Source organism: Rhincodon typus, chromosome 29, assembly GCF_021869965.1.
Source record: "Rhincodon typus isolate 14 chromosome 29, sRhiTyp1.1, whole genome shotgun sequence".
NCBI classification, from domain to species: domain Eukaryota; kingdom Metazoa; phylum Chordata; class Chondrichthyes; order Orectolobiformes; family Rhincodontidae; genus Rhincodon; species Rhincodon typus.
In genome coordinates, this window is record NC_063360.1 from 37,995,905 (window position 1) to 38,018,853 (window position 22,949).

The window sequence follows — 22,949 nt, forward strand, 5'->3', positions numbered from 1 at the left end:
CATCCAGCTCTACACCTTGTTATCTCTGTGAGAAATGTTGTCTGATGCACCACGTGAAGCTGCCCCACGAACCACGTTCTTGGTAAGTGATGCAGTGTAAAAGGACACTGGGCTGACCTGTGAAAGAAATCTGCTTCCATCAGGACAACTGGAGGCTAAAAGAGGATTGAACCGAACAAAAGGCTGTGCAGCACACTGGCAGCAACATCTGAGACTTCCATAAAGCCAGTGTACACCCCACAGTCTCAGCAAGACCGAGCTTCACAATGGGAGATCATTCAACTGGACAACAAGCAAACTTTCCATCTCATGGCTGTGACATTATCATGAACAAAGTGAAACAGAGGGTTTGCATAATTAGGATCAAAATGTTTTTTAATTGGCCTGTTCAGCGATGTTATGAAATACCTCTGGAGCAGGTAAGACTTGAACCCTGGTTCAGAGGTAAGGATGTCACCACTGCACGGCAGGAGCCCTGGGCGGCTAGTATTCTACGCTCAAAAAAAAAAATTGGCAACACCTGCTCAAAACCAAAGTCGATCCAGGAGCTGGTGCATTCACTGATTCTTCTCGTCAGGCTGGAGACGAGGGTGTACCTGGATCATTGGAGAAATAGAGACGAGGGTGTACCTGGATCATTGGAGAAAGGGTGGCAAGGGTGTACCTGGATCATTAGAAGTCAATGATACAACCCTCAGCTGTAAAGCTGACCGTACACAATGGAATGGCCATGCCTCATATTTACATTGATGGAATGCAGCTATTGTGAGTCTGCATAGAGACCGATGGTGTTTTACTGGGTGAACAAGAGTGGAACCACCAGAGCAGGACTGGCCATGTGTACACAGTGTGTGACTATTCAGGAGATCACCAAGACACCAATTGTGACAGATTGGCCAGAAATAATTGCCTTGAGTCAGCCCAGGATGTAGAACAATTGTACTTGGACAGGTTTGATACCAAAGGAAATCTCAAAAGTGATACAGCAATGCACCTCAAAGAGGATGGAATTCTACTAACGGACCTTCCCAGAATGTACGGTGTTCCCCAGAGTTTCAGAAATGAGCTGGACAGTATGAAATGTAATGAAACATTTGGAAATTACTGGAAAATTTCAGCAGGTCTGGCAGCATCTGCGGAGAGAAATCCAATTTAATGTTTCAGGTCCAGTGACTTTGTTTGTTTGTTTGTGGTCAAATCCCACTGTTCCAAAAAACAATCTACAGGCAGACCCTTTTTAAGGATGGACATGTCAAATGAGACATGAACCATGTGACAGCCTCACCACATTACCTCTGATTTGACGGTCTTGCCGAGTGTGTAGTTCATGCTGTTAAAGCATTTAATCATGATGTGCAGGGCAATGAACTGGGATTTTTACATTCTGACGTTACACTGAAGATTAATGCACCTGGACATGGGCTTCCTGTTGCCTTCCACATAATCTCTGCTGGCAATCTAGGCCATCACCTGACCAAACTCCCCAAAATCCAGAGTAACCTTGAAAACAAAAGCGAATGAGTGGTACACGACAGACTCACAGGGATAGAGTTGCTCAGATGCGTGTATGTCAGATGGCCGGAGCCAGATATTCCACCTAGGGTTATAACAACACCTGGTGGAGCCATGTTTGAGGAGGAACAGAAGTAACCTTGGGGAACTGTAAAGAACACTAATAGCGCATAAAGCGCCCAAAGATAAACTCAGAGTTGAGGTGTGAAAGATAATTGTGAAAAAAATAACACTCATTAACGAAGTGTAAGATGCCAACACACCCACCAGCCGAAAACACAGATGTGAGAAGTCTCAAGCTCAGCAAAATGATACCACCATGACATCTGGGAGGTTATATCACCTCCTAGGCCATTAAACCCTTAAATTCTACAATTCCTATTTCTGTGCAATTAGTTTTGCAACAACCCTAAATGTACGTGCATTTCCACTCTTAATGCATGTAATTTTATCTTTCGGAGGAAAGGGAATGTTGTGATTTCATTTTAAGAGCTAACCAGCAGGTGATCAGCATGTAGGTTACAGCATACAAGTGGAAAGGTGTGTATGAGCAAACCTGTATTGGATCTTCAAATAAACAGAACCTACATCTATTTCCCAGTCCTGGTGTGAGATTGGTGACTTTGTGTTAGGATTAGAACAAAAATTCAAAAACAACCAATCCTGAGTTTACTTTGTGCTAGCATCTTCAATGTTAGTGAGAACTGGTTCTGTTCCTTCTGAACAATTCAGCTGTTTGAGTATGAGAATTGTTAGGAAAAAGGCCCTCCCTTTTTGTTTGATGGATCTCTACCTTGTGTGTTTTCTCACCCTGTCCTTTAATTCCCACAAAATAAACTACTGTCTGGAATGTGTCAGTTTGACCCATCGTACCCCGGTAATGCTCTCGTGCATCCTCTTCCATCAGGCAGAAGATACAGAAACCTGAACATACTCACCAGCAGGTTCAGGAATGGCTTCTTCCCAGCCGTTATTAGACTGATGAATGGACTCTCTAGCCTCAAATAACACTGATCTTGCTAACATCGATCTCGCTTAGTGCACACGCCCTGTGCAATGTAACCCGTATACATCTTTCTAAGTCTTTTTACAACCTTTGATCTGTACATCCTTGCTTAGTATGATCTGCCTGTACTGCTCATAAACAAAGCTTTTCACTGTACTCTGGAACGTGTGACTGTAAAATCAATCAATCTTGTTGCTGAGCCACACGGCTGTGGGTTCATGCCCTGGTTCAGGGACTGAGCCTATAATCCTGGCTAGTCGTCCCCATGTGACCCCGAGGGGAATGCTGCTCTGTTGGAGCTATCGTCACTCAGAAGTATATTCTCCTCGGGTCCTGCTTGCTCTGTCAAGTGGACGTAAATGATCCTGTGGCCATTATTTGAAGGAATAGCAAGTGAGTTTTCCCCAGTGATCTGGAATCCAATATTAACCCCATAACCAATATTACAAAAACAAATTGATTACCTGGCTGTTTATCTTGTACACAGCAAGCTCCCATAGCTGTAATTAGGTCCCTGCCATTCTACCTTAAAGTATGGGCTACACTTCAACGTGGACTTCATTGGGTGTAAAACCCTTTCTGGGATGTCCTGAAGGTGTGAAAGATGTGGCAATAAGGCTTTTCTCTTCCTTGCAATTTATGTTTAAATCTCTCAACAGTTTGTTAGAAACTTCAGTCTGTGATCAGCTGTGACGACCTCTGTATATTTTTGGTAAACTAGTTGTTCTCCTTGTTCCCATCAGACTAGGTCTGTCAGCCCATCGAGTCTGTCCCCTTCAGCCAATCAGAATCCTGTTGATGAAGCAGCCTCTGCACGTTCCTTCCAGAATCGAACCATGACTCCAGCCTCGAGTGTGTGTATGTGCTCAGTCAGACTCCGTTCGCGTTTGGGAAAGTCCAGGAGGTTGCCATGTTTCCAGTATGTCTCAGAGTCCAAAAGGTCCCAGTCCCACGCCACCAATCTAAGCCCATATTCCAGGATGAGACTCCCACTGTGGGAGAGCTGTACTGTCAGAGATACCTTCGTTTGTTTTGGAAGGAACATTAAATCTGCTCTCATAGCCATGTATATTATTCAAAGATAGGCAGGGGAGGACCCTCTGGTGCCCCTGGCCAATATCTTTCCCTCAACCAACGTCTAAAACAGATTGTGGTTATTATCATTTTTTTTTGTGGGAACTTAGGGTACACAAGTGGACTGCTTCATTTCCAACATTACAGCAGTAATGTACTTCTAAAGTAATTCTGCTTTTGCTAAATGCTTTGGGATATTCTGAGGTTTGATAGCTGCATTCCGAAATGCAAGCCTTTCTTTCACAGTTGGTATTGATCTATGAGATGGGGCCAATTAGTGGCTCAGTGATCAGTGACTCACTGCATCTACTCTAACCTCAAGTCAGGGGTTTCCAGAATCCCCCTCAAATTTATTGTTGATCTCTTTGAGCACTTTGTGGGCGTGTGCCAATTGAGATTAAGCTTTCTCACACAGCGAGTTCTTAGAATATAGAAAGCGCTTCATTGAGCTTCTTAGAACTATTGAATTTTATAGTGTAGAAGGAGACCATTCAGCCCATTTGTGTCTGGACTGGTTCTAAAAAGAACTACCCAGTTAGTCCCATCCACCAGTACTATCTCTCTAACCCTCTAACTTCATCGCTTTCCAGCTCTCTTTGGAAACCTCCTGTGGAATCTGCCTCCACCGCCATTCCCACAACATGCAGAACCAACGTAGTTTACAAAAATACCATGCAACGACTGCCACAAACATTACATTGGACAGACAGGAAGGAAAATAACCATCAGAATACATGAACATCACCTAGCAGCAAAATGGCACAATGAACTCTCCTTAATATCTGTACATTCAGACAACGAAGACCATCAATTTAACTGGGACAAGGTAACCATAGTAGCCCAAGCCAAACATAGATACACGGGAATTCCTAGAGGCATGGTTCTCAACCTATAATGCAATCAACAAACACATAGAATTGGACCCCATATAGAAACCCATACAGATCAAAGCTGGAAATGACAGTACTCACCATAACGGACCAAGCAGAATAGAATAACATCGCTTCATCGGAGGCTCCACTGATGATGTCACCTAGCATGGTGACGAAACAAGTGAATCAAAACAAGACAGCTCAGCGGGCAAGTCAACAGCCTCACCCACAACCCGAGCTACAGATCTTTGCCAATACCTCCTTTACCCTGTCAAAATTGTCCGTAATTTTGAACATCTCAATAAGGTCACCTCTTAATCTGCTCCACACCAAGGAGAATAAGCCCAATTTCTCTAACCTTTCCTTGTATCTAAAATCCTTCATTCCTGGTATAATTCTGGTAAATCTCCTTTGAACTGTCTCCAGAGCTTTAACATTCCTTAAATAAGGTGCCCAGAACTAAACACAATGTTACAAATGTGGACTGACCTATGATTTGTAGAGGTGTAGCATGTGACAGGGTGGGGTGGATCCCAAAATGGATTTAGCAATAAGAATCCAACTAGATAGTTTAAGGATACGGGGTAAACCGTTTAGGACTGAGATGAGGAGAAATGCCTTCACCCAGAGGGTAGGAAGCCTATGGAATTCTCTGCCACATAAAGCGGTTGAGGCCAAAATATTGAGTGTTTTCAAGAAGGAGTTGGATATAGCTTTTGTGACTAAAGGGATTGAGGGATATGGGGAGAGGGTGGATTCAGGTATTGAGCTTGAGGATCAGCCATGATCATATGGAATGGTAGAACAAGCTTGATGGTTTTTGTTTTGGAAAGCCTTCCTGAAGGTAATAACACTGCTACTTTGTTTCTACACTCAGGTATTTCCCGAGGACCAAGCCCAGTGACTGTAGGCAGCCATGACACCTTGCCCATTGCAGCTGCTTTCACAGAATGTATCGATGCCTACTTCAGGGGTGGAGAGTTTGCAAAGTGAGTGTGATTATCAGCTACGGAAAACTCCATTAACTGTCAGCAGGAACTGATCCAGAGCCTAGAATCTCAAAAAGTGATGTTTTTAATCATTACAGACATTAGTCCTCTTTACAAACATTGGGCTTTCTTAAATCAAACGAAAAATAAATGTAGGTGCCAACCATGGTGAATGGGGAGTGCCCACCCTCTCCCACCTCAGAGTCCAAAGGTTGTGGGATTGAGTTTCCCTCCAGGGATTCAAGCCACATAATTGACATTGACCCGCTTGGGCTTATTCTCCTTGGCGTGGAGCAGATTAAGAGGTGACCTTATTGAGATGTTCAAAATTACGGACAATTTTGACAGGGTAAAGGAGGTATTGGCAAAGATCTGTAGCTCGGGTTGTGTGTGCCGATACTGAGGATGTGCTGTACTGTCAAAGGCACCATCGCTCAGCTGAGGCATTAAGCAATGGCCCTGTCTGTCCTCTCGGGCAGATGTGAAAGATTCCACCAGGACTATTTTGAAGAAGAGCAGGAGATTCCTTTCCAATGTATTGGTTAATATTTATCCCTCAACCAATACGTAAAGCCAATAACCTGGTCCTTTCCCCATTGCTGTTTGTGGGATCCTGCTGTGTGCAAACTGGCCACCTTGTTTCAGAGGCAACTACACTTGGTGAAAATTAGGATATCCTGAGCTCGTGGAAGATGCTATAGGAATGCAAATACTTTCCTTTTCCTTTGTTGCATGTTGGCTTTGAACACAGAAATCATAATATTAACAAATCTGGGTAAGATATAACAATGGGTCCAGTTTGAGATGGGAAGCATTTGTTCAATGTTAATTTATCTTCTCTATATGATCTGCTGCCTGATGCTGAACCAGTAACTTTGCTTTTATTGTGTTGGTTTATCAAAATAATGTGCATTGATGTAGCACCTTCATGATAGTAAAAGATCCCAGGGGGTAGCTCAGGGAAAGATTTTAAAATAAAATTGATACTGAGCCAGCTCAGGAGATATTAGGGCAGGTCATCAAAGTCTTGCTCGGACGTAGATTCTGAAAAACATTTTAAAGGGGGAGAGGGGGGGTGGGTTAATGAGGGAATCAAGAGCCTAGGGCCCAGGCAGCTAAAGGCCCAGTCACCAACAGAGGAGCAATCAGGGATGCTCAAGAGGCCAGAATGCAAAGAGTGCAGGGTCTGGAGAGAATTACAAGACAGGAGAAGGCTATAGAATAAAGAAACATGAAGCTGTGATGAGATTTGATAATGTGATTGTAAATTGTAAAATTAAGACAGTCAAAGTGGCCACCACTACATGTCAGTACACAACAGGTGACTGGGACCTGGTACAAATTAGATTCGGGACAGCAGAGTTTAAGAGGAGACGATGTGAATTAGGGGGTGGCTAGCAGTCTGGATAAGGATTGCCATGTGACCAGTAACAAGGGACCTGCATCCTGTTGATTCCCAGCTTCTGGAATCCTGTAGCTTTGTTGCAGCGTGTGTGTGTGTGTGTGTTCTCTATTGGGATTGGTGAAGTTTTCCTTCTATTGCAGTGCAATTGTGAAGCTGACTGGAGATCTGACCATGTCCTTCCCAGCGGGAATTGTTCGGATCTTCAGCGGGAATCCTTCGCCAGCTGTCATCAGCTTCAGGATTTTGAATGCTAACCACATTACGCAGTTTCTGTCCAATTCTCAACTACTGTACAGGTCAGCCACCAGAAGATCATGTTCACAAAACAGGGGACTCAATTAATCTCTGTTTTTGTTTTATTTTCAAGAAGATGGAATTATTGCCTATGTCCAGGCAAGGGAGGGGTTCGTGACTGTGTGAGTTAGACCGGGTGAGGGATAGGATCAAGGGGATTGCAGCCTCTTCTCTAAATAAGAGAAGTTGGACAATAACCTGCTGTATTTTGAGAAAATGTTCCCCGTGTTGTGAGGGAGCAGAACTGCAGGTCATTTATTAAATACATCCATGAGAATGCTAGGCAGCATTTATTACCCATCCCTAATTACCCAGAGGGCAGTTCAGAGTCAACCATGTTGCTGTGGGTCTGGAGTCACATGTAGGCCAGACCAGGTAAGGATGGCAGTTTCCTTCCCTAAAGGATATTAGTGAACCAGATGGATTTTTCAAACATTTGGCTTTATTTTCATGGTTATCATCAGACTCTTTGAATTCAATAAGTATCTGGAATTAATTTGCAGCATCTGCCACGGCAGGAGTTGAACCTGGGTCTGCAAAACATTGCCTACGACTCTAGATTAATATTCTTGTGACTAATACCACCAGGCCATTGCATCCCACTGCATATAAATATCAATGTTAAACATTCGGAATAATTCCAATCAGGAATTCGGGTGAATCCTATCAAAGAGTGTGGAATGTGTAGGAGTGGCTCCCACAGGGAATGGTTAAGGTGAATAATTCCAATAGATTGGAGGATAAGCTGGGTGAACGCACAAGGGAGAGAGAGGAAGCAAAGGAAATGTTGACAGGTCCATGTATTTGGTCAAGATGGCATAATAGAAGGCTTGTTTGAAGTAGGAAGTCTAGCATGGTCCAGTTGGGCTGAATGGCCTGTTTGTGCTATAAATCTTGTGTTCTAAAACAAAGTTAGTAAAATAGTGGACTTTATCTCAAAGTAGCTGGGATACCGAGGGGCCAGAAGTGATGCTGTAGTTGCACAGATACTTGGTCAGACACTCTGGGGGCTCTGTTCAGATTCACCACCGTGGAACTGGGCTTAAATGAGGAGGACAGTTCACACAAAACACCTTGTGTTTCTTGGGATTTATGAAGTTGAGCAGGAATCTAAATCAGGTGTTGAAAATGATAAAGGAATGGTTAATGGGGAGCAGTGCTTTCCTCTGAGGGCAGGGTGATGTGGGGGAGGGGGAGCGGGAATTGGCCAGAACTAGGTTTAAGGCCAGGCTGAAGTGAAATGACATGGGAATCTAGAAGCTTCTCTCCTGAAAAGCTGTTAATGCTAGAGGTCAGATGGAGCATTCGAGACCAGGATTGATTGGTTGGTTTCTGTTGGGATGAGACATCAAGGGGAAACAGAGTAGCTGGGGCTGGATGGAACTGCTTACAACAGCCGGCATCTCTCTCTGAATTTCTGAACCGACTCAAGTCTCAATGGGCTACTCCTGCTCTGAAACCGAACCAAATATCAAGACAAGGTGGTGTCCACTGGATGGTGTGTACAAGTCAGAGGATTTGTGTGGGAGGATCTGTCACAAGGAAAGGAGTGAGTGTCAGGGCTGGCCTCTTTGCTCAGTGAGGGGTAAAGACAGCCTCAGGAAGTCTCCAGGAATGGTGAAGGTTCTTGAAGATTGAGGGGGTGGTAGGTCCTGCAGATGCTGTTTCTGCTGGAGTTGTGACATAGGGCTCTGATCCGGCTGGCTTGGAATCTAACCACTGCCTCTGTCTCTCTGGGCAGTGATCTATCACAGAGTGACTCTGATGTGAAAGATTTCTGGTTGAACATGTCTGCAGTCACAGCCCAGCTACAGAAACAAGCCAAGCAGAATCCTAGTGCCTCCTACTTCAACATCAGCCTCCTCAAATACCAGGTACGGAGAAGGGAAGCACTGTTGAAATAGAATTTTAACTTATGTAGCACCTATCACACTGCAGAGCTCCTCATACACAATGGCTTATTGCAGAATGAATAGGTTAAGGTACAGTTTGGTCCCAAACAAATAGAATCATGGAGCAGGTTTGAAAGACTGAATGGCCTCCTGTTCCTATGGTTATGTAGATAAGCAGCACAGCAGGATCCCAGTAACATCAGTCAGCTGTCTGGCCAGTTTTTTTAATCCTGCACGTTACTGACAAGGCTATCATTTGTCTAAAAGCCCCAGTTTCACCCATTGGCTCACTGTGGGTGGACGGTGTGGAGGGGATGGAGGTTTGTGTGTCTGATCGATGGGGTTTGGAGTCACGTATAGACCCAAACAGAATAAAGGCAACAAGTTTCCTTCCTAAATGAACCAGTTTGGTTTTGAGATGAACTGCCAGTTTTGGTTTTTGCTGAGAGTGGATGTTATATCAATTACATTGCCTATAGCATTATCGCCCACCACCTCCTGCCCCACACAGTTACTAGAAACAGTGAACTGAAACCAATGTATCCTTCATGTGTTTTGATCCCAAGACATGATGGGCTGAATAGCCTCTACCTGTGCTCTCAAAGTTTCCTGCATCCCCAGTGGGTCCAAGAGGAGTGGAAGGAAGGATTAGGGGTGGGGCAGGAGGGGGTTTGTGTGAGGGGCTCTGGGTCGATGTGGTGTGCAGCAGTTCCGAGCCCTGGTCATGAGTTCATTCTGGTGTCTGTGTGTGTGTGTGTCTGCATGGCTGTCTCTGTGTATATTTTGTAGGTTTCTGCTCTGGACTGTCCAGCTGTTCCTCTGAAAGTCGCTGCTCGCTGGAAATGTGAGTCCGGTTACACAGAGGTCACCCTAGATTATGAGTCTGACCCAGGCAGCACAGTGAAGGAGCTGAGAAACCTGCAGACCCTGCTACCGCTGGAAGGAGCTGTCAGTAACATCCAGTCCCAGCCCACTGCTGTCTGGTGAGACCCAGAAACGCTCGAGCTGGGGAGGGAACTGGCTACTGGGAGTTGGGGGGCTGTGGGTAGGGGGTGCTGGGAGAGTAGCCAATACATTTGTCAGGTTGTGATATTGTCCGATGTTGGGAGGACTGAGCCCCTCTCTCCTTTCACCAAGAGATCATCTCTCTTTCCTCCCCGCCTCACTTCTTCTCCCTCCCTGCACTCCCCACTTCACCCCCCCGCTCCCCCCCATCCTCCCCATAGCTGAACACAAGAACACACCTATCCCTGGTGGCACATTACTACAACAACAACACCCTGTATTACTGCAGCGCCTGTAACTTCATGAAGCACCTGGGGAGGTGTTAAGTCAAATCAGACACTGAGGCTCATGAGGATTTATTGGGGCAAGTGCTGGAAGGTTTAAAGCTGCTTTGAACCAAGGGTTAGAGGCCTGGCAGCTGCCTGTTGTGGGGGTGAGGGGTGCAGGAACCCAGATACTGTGGCTAACAAGGTGCTGACCCTCTCCTTCTCTTCCTGAAGGAACTCCAAACAGAAGAGGCTGTGCTGGAACCTTCCGGATATCTGTAGCCAGTCAGGACCTGAAGGTAACTCATGTTGAAAGGTACAGGGCAGCCCTAGCACCTTCTTTTTTAAGCTTTATGGGGGCCTGGGCAATTATTTAACCCTTTGCCTCTGCCCCTCCACACACCACTCCGCCCCCAACCCCAGTCCCACCATCATGAGTGGGAGAATCTTCCTTCCTTCCTTCCTTCCTTCCTTCTGGTTCTGGCTCCCACCTGCTGTCTGTCTGAGACTATCCACATGCTGGAGAGCAACTAGTGGGAGGCCACTCTCGGGGGATTTGCCCCCAACCCTACCCTCCTATCCTGTGTCCCCCTCTCCCTGTCCCCTCCCCCTCTCCTCCTCTCCTACTCCCTTTCCCTCCCTAACTCCTCTTTCCCCCTGTCCCTGTCCCCTCTCCCTCCCTACCCTATCCCCTCTCCTCCTCTCCCTCCCTATCCCCTCTGCCTCACGTATCCTGCAGAGAGGGGGATGAGAGCCCTCATTCTGGGTGTGTTGGCATCCCTGGCTATGTTGTCCTTTCTTTATTATCCATCCCTGGTTTCCCTGAGGAAGCAGCCAGCTCTTTCCCCACTGTTTGTTTGAAGAGTTTCTTCATTCAAAGATCCCAGTCACCACCTCATTCCCATAGAGTAAATTCACTCCCTACTGCTGCTCCTGCTTTGAGAGTTCACTCACACAATCTCAAGAGACCTGAGACTGGAGAGGACGGGGTATGTAGCCTTTAAACAATAAATTTTACTCTCCCTTCCCAGTACACCAACAGGTGAGGTGCTCTGACTCTTGCTCTGTGTTGTGTGTGTCTTTCTCTCTGTCTGTCTTTCTGACTTTTGCTTGCTCTCTCTGTATGTCTCTTTCTGTTTTTCTCTGTTCCCCTCTTTGTCTGTGTGGCCATCACTTTCTCTCTTTAGTCCTTTCCCTCTTTCTCTGTCTAACTCTCTCTTTGTCTGTCTCTTTCTCTGACTGTCTCTATTTCTATTTCTATGTCTCTGTCTCTGTCTCTGTCTCTGTCTGTCTGTCTATCTCCCTCTCCCTCCCTCCTTCTCTCTCTCTGTTTCTCTGTCTCTCTGTTTTATCTGTCTAACTGTCTCTCTCTTTCTCGCTCCCCCTGGCTTCCGCAGGGAGAGGATCACTTTCTGCGAGCTGGGAAGTGTCTAATGGCCCAAGTAAACCCTCCCCCGTGGCCCTGCAGTTTACAAGTGAAGGGAACACGATGTCAGGAGCTGATATCTGTCTGGTGGGGGCTGGATACAGACTCTCTCTGGTAAAGAAGAAATTAGTTACAGGTAAGATTCCACGTGCTCCAAGTGACTGAAATCGAGGGCACATCTGTGAATCAGTGACACTGACTCACTGTGTTCTGATGCTTGTGAGCAATTAAGAGTTGCTGAATCACTTTGTCTTTCACCATGACCAATTAGTGAGCTCAATAATTCTGTGTTTTGCTTTTTCTACTTAGGCAAGTACTTTGCAGGATGCTATTGAGGAGTTTTCCCACTGGATGAAGATTTGTGTGTGCACTCGACTTGCTGTCCATCTGGGAACTGTTTGAGAGATTGCACTATTTTGAGTGGTTATGGACCCTGACATATCTAACAGTTTACCTCAATCACTTTCTGATTTGGTCTGTGATTTTTTTTAAAGTCTTGGCATTCAGCATGTTTCTGTTCCTAAATGGAAAATCTTTCAACCAAACTCCACCTGTATAGTAAGAGTTTGAATTTCAGTGTTCCCATTCCAAATTTCATTGTAGGTCAGTCTTGGTGCTTGCCCCATGCAACTTACAGCTGGAAAGAGAGGAGCAATATAAATGCTCTTATTCACAATATGCAGTGTTTCCCTGAACCATTCTCTCCTGTATTTATTGCACTTTGGAACGAATGGTTCTGACTCTGTTAACCTCTGGCTGTTCCAGCAGAGTTCAGGGGTAATGAGAGTTCCTGCGATCGTTCTGTTTCATGAAAGATACAATGTCGGGAATTTTGTGTTTTATCTTTTTGTAGTTGGCTGGAGCTCAGTGACCGTAAATGTGACTGTGTCAGCATCAGTGACCTGCTCGAAACCAGTGAATAGGAATGAGACTCTGAGACACGCCTCCCCCTTTAGGGTGACGAGATTTCTAGGGGGGCTCATCCTGAGATGTAGTGGTTTTGGGGATTAACCTATTTGAAGCTTTTTTTTAAAACTCCAGACAAGATGTTTTAAACCATGGCAGCATTAGAGTGAGGTCTGAAACTACAGGAAGATGATGAGATTAATCTCCTTCATGGTTCCATTTTAATTTTCGGAATCCCCTATGAATTTTCTCTTTTCTTTTGTTATGAGGAGATTTAATATATGAATTGCTGAAGACTCCGGGGCAATCTTGGAGATTTGGCACCGAATGCTCCTTGCTTTACGAGCAGTGATTGGGTGAATGTCATTTTCGACTCCAGGAGCTAGGAATTCTGGATGTAACAAATTTGGACTCTCAGTGGATTCAGTTGTGGGTGGTTTTGATGTCTTTAAAGCAGTGTCAATTCAAATTGAGGTATTGTATCCAGACATAATGAATTTAAGCTCATTGGGTTTTGTGTGACACGCTGATAGTCCAGTTTGTTTCTGTGCCAGACTGAGGGAAGGAGGACTAGCAGATCCAGATTGGCCACTGGTCTGACCTGGGTCACAAGCTGATGGAGACCATCTGTTTGAACTCCTCTTCGTCTGTAACCCATTGACATAATTGCCTGGGGTTTATCATCCTGTCACTGTTTCCAGAAGGTCTGCCAGACTACACAGAACCTTTTGGTCAACATCAGATCCTAGGGTGATGTCTGAATAGTTGAAGAGCCCCATTACTGTGCCACGTGGTCAATGAATGGCCACTGGCAGCAAAATCCTCGGGAAACGAGTTAGTATCTGAGCTTCAGTGAGAGTCAGCCCCTTGAGGAGAAGAAAGGGAACCCCATACCCCAGTGAGAGTCAGCCCCTTCAGGAGAGGGAGGGGGACCCCGTACCGCAGTGAGAGTCAGCACCTTCAGGATAGGAAATGAAAAATAAATTATTTTTATAGAAGATTTGCTCAGTAAAAGCTGTCAGATTCTCAGGCCTAGGTGCTGTCACTCCTAAAGATTTTAACTGTCTTCTAGTGTTTAATCTCTATTCTCTAAATTGTTGAAGATGTACAGCTAGGAATGTTTACACGTTGAGACTGAATTTCTGACTTGTCAATTTAAGCGTCTGGAATAATTGTCTCACAAGGGTCTTGGATTTGTTATTGGGTGAATTTTGGGGTGTTATTGGGTTGCAGTTGTCGCCTGTGAAAGTGAGGATTCTAGTCATTCTTGTTCAGTGTGAATGGGACAAACTGTGGGTGTGAAGGAGTTGTCAAGCTTTCAGATTTGAAGCTTCATCTCCTGACTGTCTCCAGGCAATGTACAGAAAACTCACCTCAATAGGCTCAATGAGAGAGAGAACTGAATGCTGTTGTGATGGAGATCTTGCAAAAGGGATCTGGACAATCAAGAATGATCTGATTTGGATAATGAAGGGACAGCTTGCTTTCTAATGGGTCACGGGGTAGGAGCAGCATTCCTATTGGGAAGTCTCGTGGCAAATCACTGAAGGGGAAGGGAGATTGGCAGGTCATGTGATGAAACCACCAGGATTGTCTAAGCAAAGTTGGCATTCCCAATTTGGACAAATGGTCTATATTATTCCTAGAGGCTGCCTTGAAAGTATTTGAAGGTGCTTACTGAAGTTAAGATTTCAGTTCCTGGTTTTATTGACCAAGGGACAACTGGGGCTTGAGGTCAGGCAGAATATCTGATGGAGCTGGAGCTGGAGCTGGAGCTCTGAGATGGGAGGGAGTCAATGCAGGCCCCTTGCCCTGCCAACGTGTACTCGGGCTGGGACACTCTTCATGCTGGGCTTGCCAACTCTCACCTGATGAGTTCCTGGAGATTGAATCATGTGACTCCCATCTCAAAACCTGACCACCCCCCACCCAAATAAAAGTTGGTCCATCTTCCAGCCACCATGATCTGATTGGATGAATCTGCACCATCAGTAAAGCTAAGACTTTTTTCCCAAATCATGATATCTTTGTATTTGATTTTGATCAAAAGAAAATGTGCAATATTTGAATTTAGCTGTGAACTCTTTTGATTCCAGAGTTTTTAAGTCCTCAAATAATCTTCAATTCCTCTGGACTCCAGGCCAGACTTGGAGGGTCAGTAACTTTAGCAGTGGGGGAGATTTGTTTTATTTTACAACATACCCTGCCTGAGGCATAATTTATACTTTGCCCTGATATTTTGTTTGTAATATTGTCTGGAAAGTATCTAAGATAATGTGTCAGGGTCAGGGATGTTTTTCAAATAGACACTTCAACCCAATTAATGATACAACATGGGATCAATGTTGCTGGGAGACTTTGGGGTGATTTAGTTCCTAGCCCCATGCCTACCTAGAAGGTTTTACTTACATAAAACCTTTGATCATTCTTGGAAATAGAATCAAGGGTATGATAACTCCCACTTGTATCAATCTGGGTGACTGTTCAGGAGCTGGGTTTATGGATGTGAGAACATTGCTGTCCCCATTATACATTGTGTTTGGTGTGTTCCTTGCCCTAGACACACTGCCTTTTACAGTTTCATTGACAAAATGTTTTCCTACAATTTACAAAATGGCAAATGAGCTTTGTTGTGATGTCATTACAAAGTTGCTGTAATCTGAGAGAATTTACAACAACAATAACAGGGAAATGTTCCAGCTGTAATATGTGATTTCACCCTCGCATCTAGTGTTATTGGATGGTCTGGAACCTCAGAGAGAGAACTTTGATTTATATAATTATTAAATGTATATACATGTGAAAACTAGCCAGGTCTTCTTATGTGAATTAACCTTCATTTTGGGGTGTGTTTAATTTTTTGCTTTTCCATTTCTCACTGTACCAACAGACTCCCTCAGCCCCCCTCCCCTCCCCACCCCACCTCAACCTCTCTTCCCCACCCTGAGAAATCCAGCTGGGCTTGGGGGCTGGAGGTTTGAGATTCTGAAGGGTCCTCCTTCTGTGTGAACACTGATGATGATGGTCAGCCTCCTATGATGAGGTCTAGCCTGTACACTGAACCAAGCAATAAACAAAACCTAACAGCAAAGCAGCACTGGCTTCAGTGGTTTTCATTTTAGAGACAGGAGCCTGACAAAGAGCAGGAAAGAATCCTACAGTGTGCCTGTGTGAACTCTCTGCGAAATCTGTGCTGTTTCTAGTCCCACTTTGTCCCTGTTTTCTCCACTCGCTTCAAGGACATGCACAAATCATCTTTTTGAAAATACCAATGGAATTAAATTCCACTGATCTTAACCACCTGTTGGAATAGAATCCCTCCAGTGTGGAAGCAGTCCATTCGGCCCATCGAATCCACACCAACCCTCCGAGGAACATGCCTCCCAGACCCAACCCCCACCCCCCCCACAACCCTATCCCTGTAACCCTGTATTTCCCATGGCTAATCCACTTAGCTGCACGTCCCTGCATACTGTGTGTAATTTAGCATGGCCAATCTACCTATCCTGTACATCTTTAGACTGTGAAAGGAAACCAGGGGAAACCCACGCAGACATGGCGAGAATGTGAGGCTGGATTCGAACCCCGGTCTCTGCTTGACTCCTTAGCCTGAAGCAATGAGCTGTAGTTCTACAGCCAGGGATTGATACATTTTTTAAAATTCGCTTCTGGGTTGTGGGCATCTTTGGTAAGCCCAGCATTTATTGCCTGTCCCTAGTTGCCCCTTGAGAAGGTGGTGGTGAGTTGAACCGCTGCAGTCCACCTGCTGTAGGTTGACCCACCATGACATTAGGGAGGGAATTCCAGCATTTTGACAGAATTTTAAAAAAAAACATTTTTTGTTTCTTTTACCAAGCACTCTGAATCTGTGCCCTCTCATCGTCTGGCATTTCTTGAGAGAATGCTTTCCTCCAATTTACTCCTCCCACACCCCTCGTGGTGAGTAGTTTAATCAGATCACCCTGTTTTCACTGAAGAAGGAAAGACAGTCCCAGCTTCTCCAAGCCTTTAACTTAAGTTCTTTTTATCCTTAGAACCATTCTCCTCAATGTTTTCTGCATTCTTTCCAATGCCTTCACATCCTTCTCAGAGCTGGATATATTACACTAACTGAGGCTGAACTTGTTTCTTATCTAGAGTCTGACAGAACACAAGAGGTTCATCAACCCATTGAGTCTGTGCTGACAAATAACTACTCTTAAATCTACACTCATCCCAGTTTCCTGCATGAGGGCTATTGCCTTGAATATTATGACACTTCAAGTCCTGGTCCAAGTACCTTTTTAAATTTGTCAGGTTTCCCACTTCAACTCCCCTCCCAGGCAGTGTATTTCAGACCCCCACTACCCTCTGGGTTAAAAGGCACTTCCTCAAATCTCCTCTTAAACCTCCTGCCTTTCACTTTAAAACTATGACCCTCATAATGACCCTTCGACTAAGGGAACAGCTGTTTTCGATATAACCTATTCATGCCCCTCATAGTATTACATACCTGTATCAGGGATCCCCTCGCCCTTCTCAGCTCTAAAGAAAATAAACTGAGTTTATCCAGCCTCTCGCCATCCCAGACGACATCTGGTGAATTTACTCCCTGTCAGTGACTTATGTAAATATTTCACCAGGTTTCTCTGGTCTTGCACAGCCTTTAGAGTAATACTGTAAAGACTGTCTTTCTGTTTGTGTTTTTTAAAAGTTGTGGACTGAAATGAGGAAGAACCGTTTTTAAAGTGTTTTAAAAATATTCCTCTATAGCTTGACAGCCTGACATTCATGGAGAATTGTGAGCTGTTTGAACAAGCAGTAATTTAAGTGTTTGCAGACCAGCAGGAACTCAGGAATTCTGCATTCAGATGCAGCTCTGGATGGCAGTAATTTGATTGACAACTGGTCACTTAGTCCATCGACCAATGACAAAGGCCTTTTGCCTGCCTACAGCCATGTAATTGGTTGGCAGGTAATTGAACAGCTTGGAGCTGGGACCAGGATACTGTGAAGGGATTTGATTTCCACCAGCCCAGGGGCGGTCTCTCTGTTCTCTGCAGTCAAAACTCACTTCAAACTTGAAGAGAACCAGTTCCTCATTCCTTCAGTAATTGCTGGGAGCTGTGACTCATAATTAGTACATCAGAGATATTTTGCAATTGAACCAAGCACACTCTGTCTTTTACAAACCAGAGGAAGCATTTAGAAAAGGGAGGCCAGTAAGAAACTTTCGAACCAGCAGGAAAAACAGAATAACAGAAATGTTACAGCATCAAAGGAGGCTATTCAGTCCATCATGGCTGAACCTGTTGGATTACCTAGTTTCATTCTCCCAATCCTTACACACTATTTCTATTCAATGCCTTCCTGAATGCCTTAATTCAAGCTGCCTCTATCACATTTCCAGTGTATTCTAGGCCCCAAGTACTCGCTGTACGAAAAAGTCATTTTTACATCATCCTTGCTTCATTTGCACATCACTTTCCTTCTATGCACTCTCATTGCTTTTTCCTTTTACAGCAGGATCAGCTGCTCCCTCTACTCTTTCAGCCCACTCATGATTTTGAAAACCTCTATCAAATCTCCTCAAACGTCTTCTCTCCAAAGAGAACAGTTCAAATTTTTCAATCTATCCTCATCACTGAATATTCTTATCCTTGGAACTGTTCTTCTAAAGCACTTCTGCACTCCATCCAATGCATTCATATCTTTCCAATAACATTGCGCCCACAACTGTACACAAGCCTCCAGCTGAGGTCTAACAAGTGACTTGTACAAGCTCAACGTCATCTCCCTGCTGTCGTACCCTGTGCCCCTATTAATAAAGCCGAGAACATTGTACACTTTATTAACATTTAACGGTAAGGTCCTGGAGAGTGTTGCTGAACAAAGAGACCTTTGAGTGCAAGTTCATTGTTTCTTGAATGTGGAGTCGCAGGTAGACAGGATAGTGAAGAAGGCATTTAGTACGCTTTATTGGTCAGTGCATTGAGTATAGGAGTTGGGATGGCATGTTCCAGCTGTACAGGACATTGGTTTGGCCACTTTTAGAATACTGTGTGCTATTTTGATCTCACTGCGAGAGGAAGGATGTTGTGCAACTTGAAAGGGTTCAGAAAAGATTTACAAGGATGCTGCCAGGGTTGGAGGGTTTGAGCCATTCGGAGAGGCTGAATAGGCTGGGGCTATTTTCCATGGAGTGTCGGAAGCTGAGGGGTGACGTTATAGAGGTTTACAAAATCATGAGGGTAAACAGACCAGGTCTTTTCCACAGGGTAAGGGAGGTTTAAGGGGAAAGATTTAAAAGGGACCTAAGGGGCAACATTTTCACGCAGAGGGTCGTGTGTGTTTGGAATGATCTGCCAGAGGAAGTGGTGGAGGCTGGTACAATTACAACATTTAAAAGACATCTAGATGAGTGTTTGAATAGGAAGGGTTTTGAGGAATATGGGCCAAATGCTGGCAAATGGGACTAGATTGATTTAGGATATTGGGTCAGCATGGACAAGTTGGACTGAAGGGCCTGTTTCCATGCTGTACAGCTCTGTGACTCTAACTGCTGTCTTCCCCCTGTCCTGCCACTTTCAATGATCTGTGCACCTATTCACTCAGATCCTTCTGCTTCTGCACCCCTTTTAGAATTGTACCCCGATGTTTATACTGTCTTTCAACGTTCATCCTATCAAAGTGCATCACCTCATACTCTGACAACTTGGTGGAATGGGTGGATAGGTTGCAGATGAGGTTCAATGCAATGTCCTTTTGGGGTTTCACACTGTCCTCCTCACAGTTCTCAATTGTCCCAATTTAGTGTCATTTGCAAACTTGGAAATTGCCCCCTGAACAGCAAGATCCAAATCATCAATAAATATCAGGAAAAGCAAGTGTCTCCATAAGGACCCCTAGAGAACTCCACTACAAACCTTCCACCAGCCTGAGAAATATCTGCTGATGAACTCAACAGATGAGTGCACAAAGACGTCTGAACTGTCTTTTCCAGTTTTAGGTAAAGGACAATGTGTTTTTCCCCGTGTGGGTGTGTGTGTGTAAGGGGGAAGTTATCAGGGATTAGAGATTTAATTAATGATGTCATATGCTGACAGTTTATAGTTGTTTAACTGTAGCTTGAGTCTAATTACTTACAATAAATACAATAATCTTTGTACAGAAACCTAATCCATGTTTTCTATCAACCTGGGTCTGAAAATCAGGTAAATTTGAAATTTTATGAATTTAAAATATTTAAACTTTTGTGATGACCCTGGGAATAGAGGGGCTTGATTTTCAGTGTGCTACCCATTGAGTCATGACAGTAGGCTTTATTCAATATTTACACTCCATGTTTTTCCTACCAGCATACGTTTCTCTGCATTAAACTTCATCTGCACTGAACGGCACACAATCAATGGGCCTATCTCCCTTTCGTAAGCTACAATTGAATCTGCCTCCACCATCCTCTCAGACATTGTACAAAAACAAAATAGTGCGGTTGGAAAACAGAAAATGCTGGCAGAAACTGCAGGGAGAAAATCAGGAATCAAAGTTTGACATCCCTCACATTTATCAGGCTTAAATTCTATCTACCTCTGATCTTCCTGTCTGACCAATCTGTTTATGTCCGCTTGTACCCTCAGACCGTCTTTTTCATTGTCAATCACTAAATCAATCTTCATGTCATCCACAAACTTACTTATCAAGCTCCACCCAACTTTCTCATCAATATCAGTTATACATATCGTGAACAATAAGGGACTGATCCTGGTGTTGTGATACTGGTCTCCAGTCACACAGCCTCTACCACCATCCTGTCTCTCCTGCCGCTAGGCCAATTTCAAAACCAATTGCCAAGTTACCCCGGATCCCCTATGCTTTTATTTATCAGTTCCTTATGTGGGACTTTGTCAAAGGCCTTCCTAAAATCCATAATAACGACATCAACTGTACTACTGTCATTTACACACTTGGTAACTTCCTCAAATTCAGATCACCTGGACCTGATATCTTATATCGCAGCATGTTGAAACAGATGATGCATTGGTAGTCTTCTTTCACAATCCTTTGGACTCTGGAGCATGTGGTTTCTGCAGATTGGAGGGTGACAAATTTAACCCCAATGTTTAGGAAAGGAGGGAGAGAGAAAATAAAACTACAGACCTGTTAACTTAGCATCCTTTGCAGGGAAAATGCTAGAACTTACAAAATAAAATATGATAGCATGACTCTGAGAATACAGGCTAGGATCGGGCATAGACAATGTGAATTAACGACAGACGTCATGTTTAACAAACCTGTTGGAGCTTTTTTGGGCGTATAACCAGAAGAATAGATAAAGGAGACTACTAGAAGTTGTATATTTAGAAATCAAAATTAGAACACAAGAGACTGAGGAAATATTCAGGCATAGATTATAAGCTAGTTAATGAACAGTAATCAGAGAGTGGGAATAAATAGTTATTTTCAATTTAGCTGTTGAGGTATTGTAAGGATCAGTGGTTGGTCCTTCAGATAGTCACAATTTATGCAATTGATTTAGATGTAGCAATTATATGTAATAGTTCTGTTTGCAGATGACAAAAAAACTAGGTGCAAGTATGAATTGTGAGGAAGATGCAAAGATGCTTCAAGGGGATTTGGAGAGGCCACATGGGCGGATAATAAATTGACAGATGGATACCATGTGGAGAAATGTGAAGTTATCTGGTTTGCTGGGGGAAAAAAACAAAAACATAGAGTATAAGATAACAAGGTGTAGAGCTGGATGAACACAGCAGGCCGAGCAGGAAAGCCGATGTTTCGGGTCTGGACCCTTCTCTGAAGAAGGATCCAGACCTGAAACGTCAGCTTTCCTGCTCCTCTGATGCTGCTTGGCCTGCTGTGTTCATCCAGCTCTACACCTTGTTATCTCAGATTCTCCAGCATCGGCAGTTCCTACTATGTCAAAAAACATAGAGTATTTCTTTAATGGTGTTTGTCTGAAAGATAACATACAAGTACTGCAAGCATTTACAAAGGCAAGTGCTATGTTAGTTTTTACTACAAGATGGTTTGAGTAAAGGAGTAAATATGTCTTACTGCTGTTATGTAGAGCCTGGGTGAGACCATACCTGGAGGATTGTATGCAGTTTTGGTCTCCTTACTTATAAAAAGATATACTCGTACATATATTGCTCTCTGTCAATGAATATCAGACTAATTCTGTAGGTGTAGGGACTGCTTTATGAGGATCATTTAAATAGAGCGGGCCTGTATTAACTGGAGTTTAAAAGAATGAGAGTTGATCTCCTTCAAAATGTACAATTCTTACCAGGGGCTCGATAGGGTGGATGTACAAACAATATTTCTCCTGGTTGGGGAGGTATGTTTAGAACCAAGGGACACAGTCGCAGTATAAGAAGTATGCTAATTAGGACTGAGATGAGGAGGACTTTCTTCACTCGGAGGATCTTTGGAATTCATAAGACCATAAGACATAGGAGCAGAAATTAGGCCATTCGCCCCATCGAGTCTGCTCCACCATCCAATCATGGCTGATAAGTTCCTCAATCCCATTCTCCCATAACCCTTAAACCCCTTGATAATCAAGAACCTATCTATCTCAGTCTTAAATATACTCAATGACCTGGCCTCCACAGCCTTCTGTGGCAGTGAATTGCATAGACTCATCACACTCTGGCTGAAGAAGTTTCTCCTTATCTCCGTTCTAAAAGGTCTTTCCTCTACTCTAAGGCTGTGCTGTCAGGTCCTAGTCTCTCCTACCAATGGAAGCATCTTCCCAACATCCACTCTGTCCAGGCCATTCAGTATTCTGAAAGTTTCAATTAGATTCCCCCTCATCCCTTCTAAACTCCAATGAGTATAGTGCCAGAGTCCTCAAATGGACCTCATATGTTAAGCTTTCCATTCCTGCGACCATTCTCATGAACCTCCTCTGAACCTGCTCCAGGGCCAGTACATCCTTCCTGAGATATGGGGCCCAAAACTGCACACAATACTTCAAATGTGGCCAGAGAGCCGTTATTGAGTTTGTTGGAAACCGATCGATAGATTCCTACATATTGAAAACATCAAGGGAGAGGGATATGAGCTAAATGCGGAAAAATAGGATTTGATTTATATAGGATATCTGGTCGGCATGGTCAAGTTGGACCTGTTTCCGTGCTGTAACATCTCTATGATCCCGTCAATGATCTTTAATGTTCATCGCGCTGCAGTAACACAGCTTGGCCTGCGATGATGCTGTCGCGGGAGGACCAGCCGGGTCTGCAGTAACACGGCTTGGCCTGAAATGATGCTGTCGCCGGAGGACCAGCCAGGTCTGCA

General features: G+C 44.2%; 1 protein-coding gene across 1 annotated transcript in view; it reads left to right on the forward strand.

Moving 5' to 3' along the window:
- The window catches only part of LOC109916990 (F-BAR domain only protein 2-like), a 67,568-nt gene extending 51,827 nt beyond the window's left edge, over positions 1–15,741 (forward strand). Inside the window, exons 19-26 of the mRNA XM_048613950.1 lie at positions 3,262–3,376; positions 5,342–5,453; positions 6,999–7,154; positions 8,894–9,026; positions 9,834–10,027; positions 10,550–10,614; positions 11,713–11,877; positions 12,051–15,741. Of these exons, the coding sequence (XP_048469907.1) occupies positions 3,262–3,376; positions 5,342–5,453; positions 6,999–7,154; positions 8,894–9,026; positions 9,834–10,027; positions 10,550–10,614; positions 11,713–11,877; positions 12,051–12,076 (966 nt within the window). The 3' untranslated portion in view covers positions 12,077–15,741. The remainder of the gene's footprint in view (positions 1–3,261; positions 3,377–5,341; positions 5,454–6,998; positions 7,155–8,893; positions 9,027–9,833; positions 10,028–10,549; positions 10,615–11,712; positions 11,878–12,050) is intronic.
- The last annotated feature ends 7,208 nt before the right edge of the window (positions 15,742–22,949 follow it).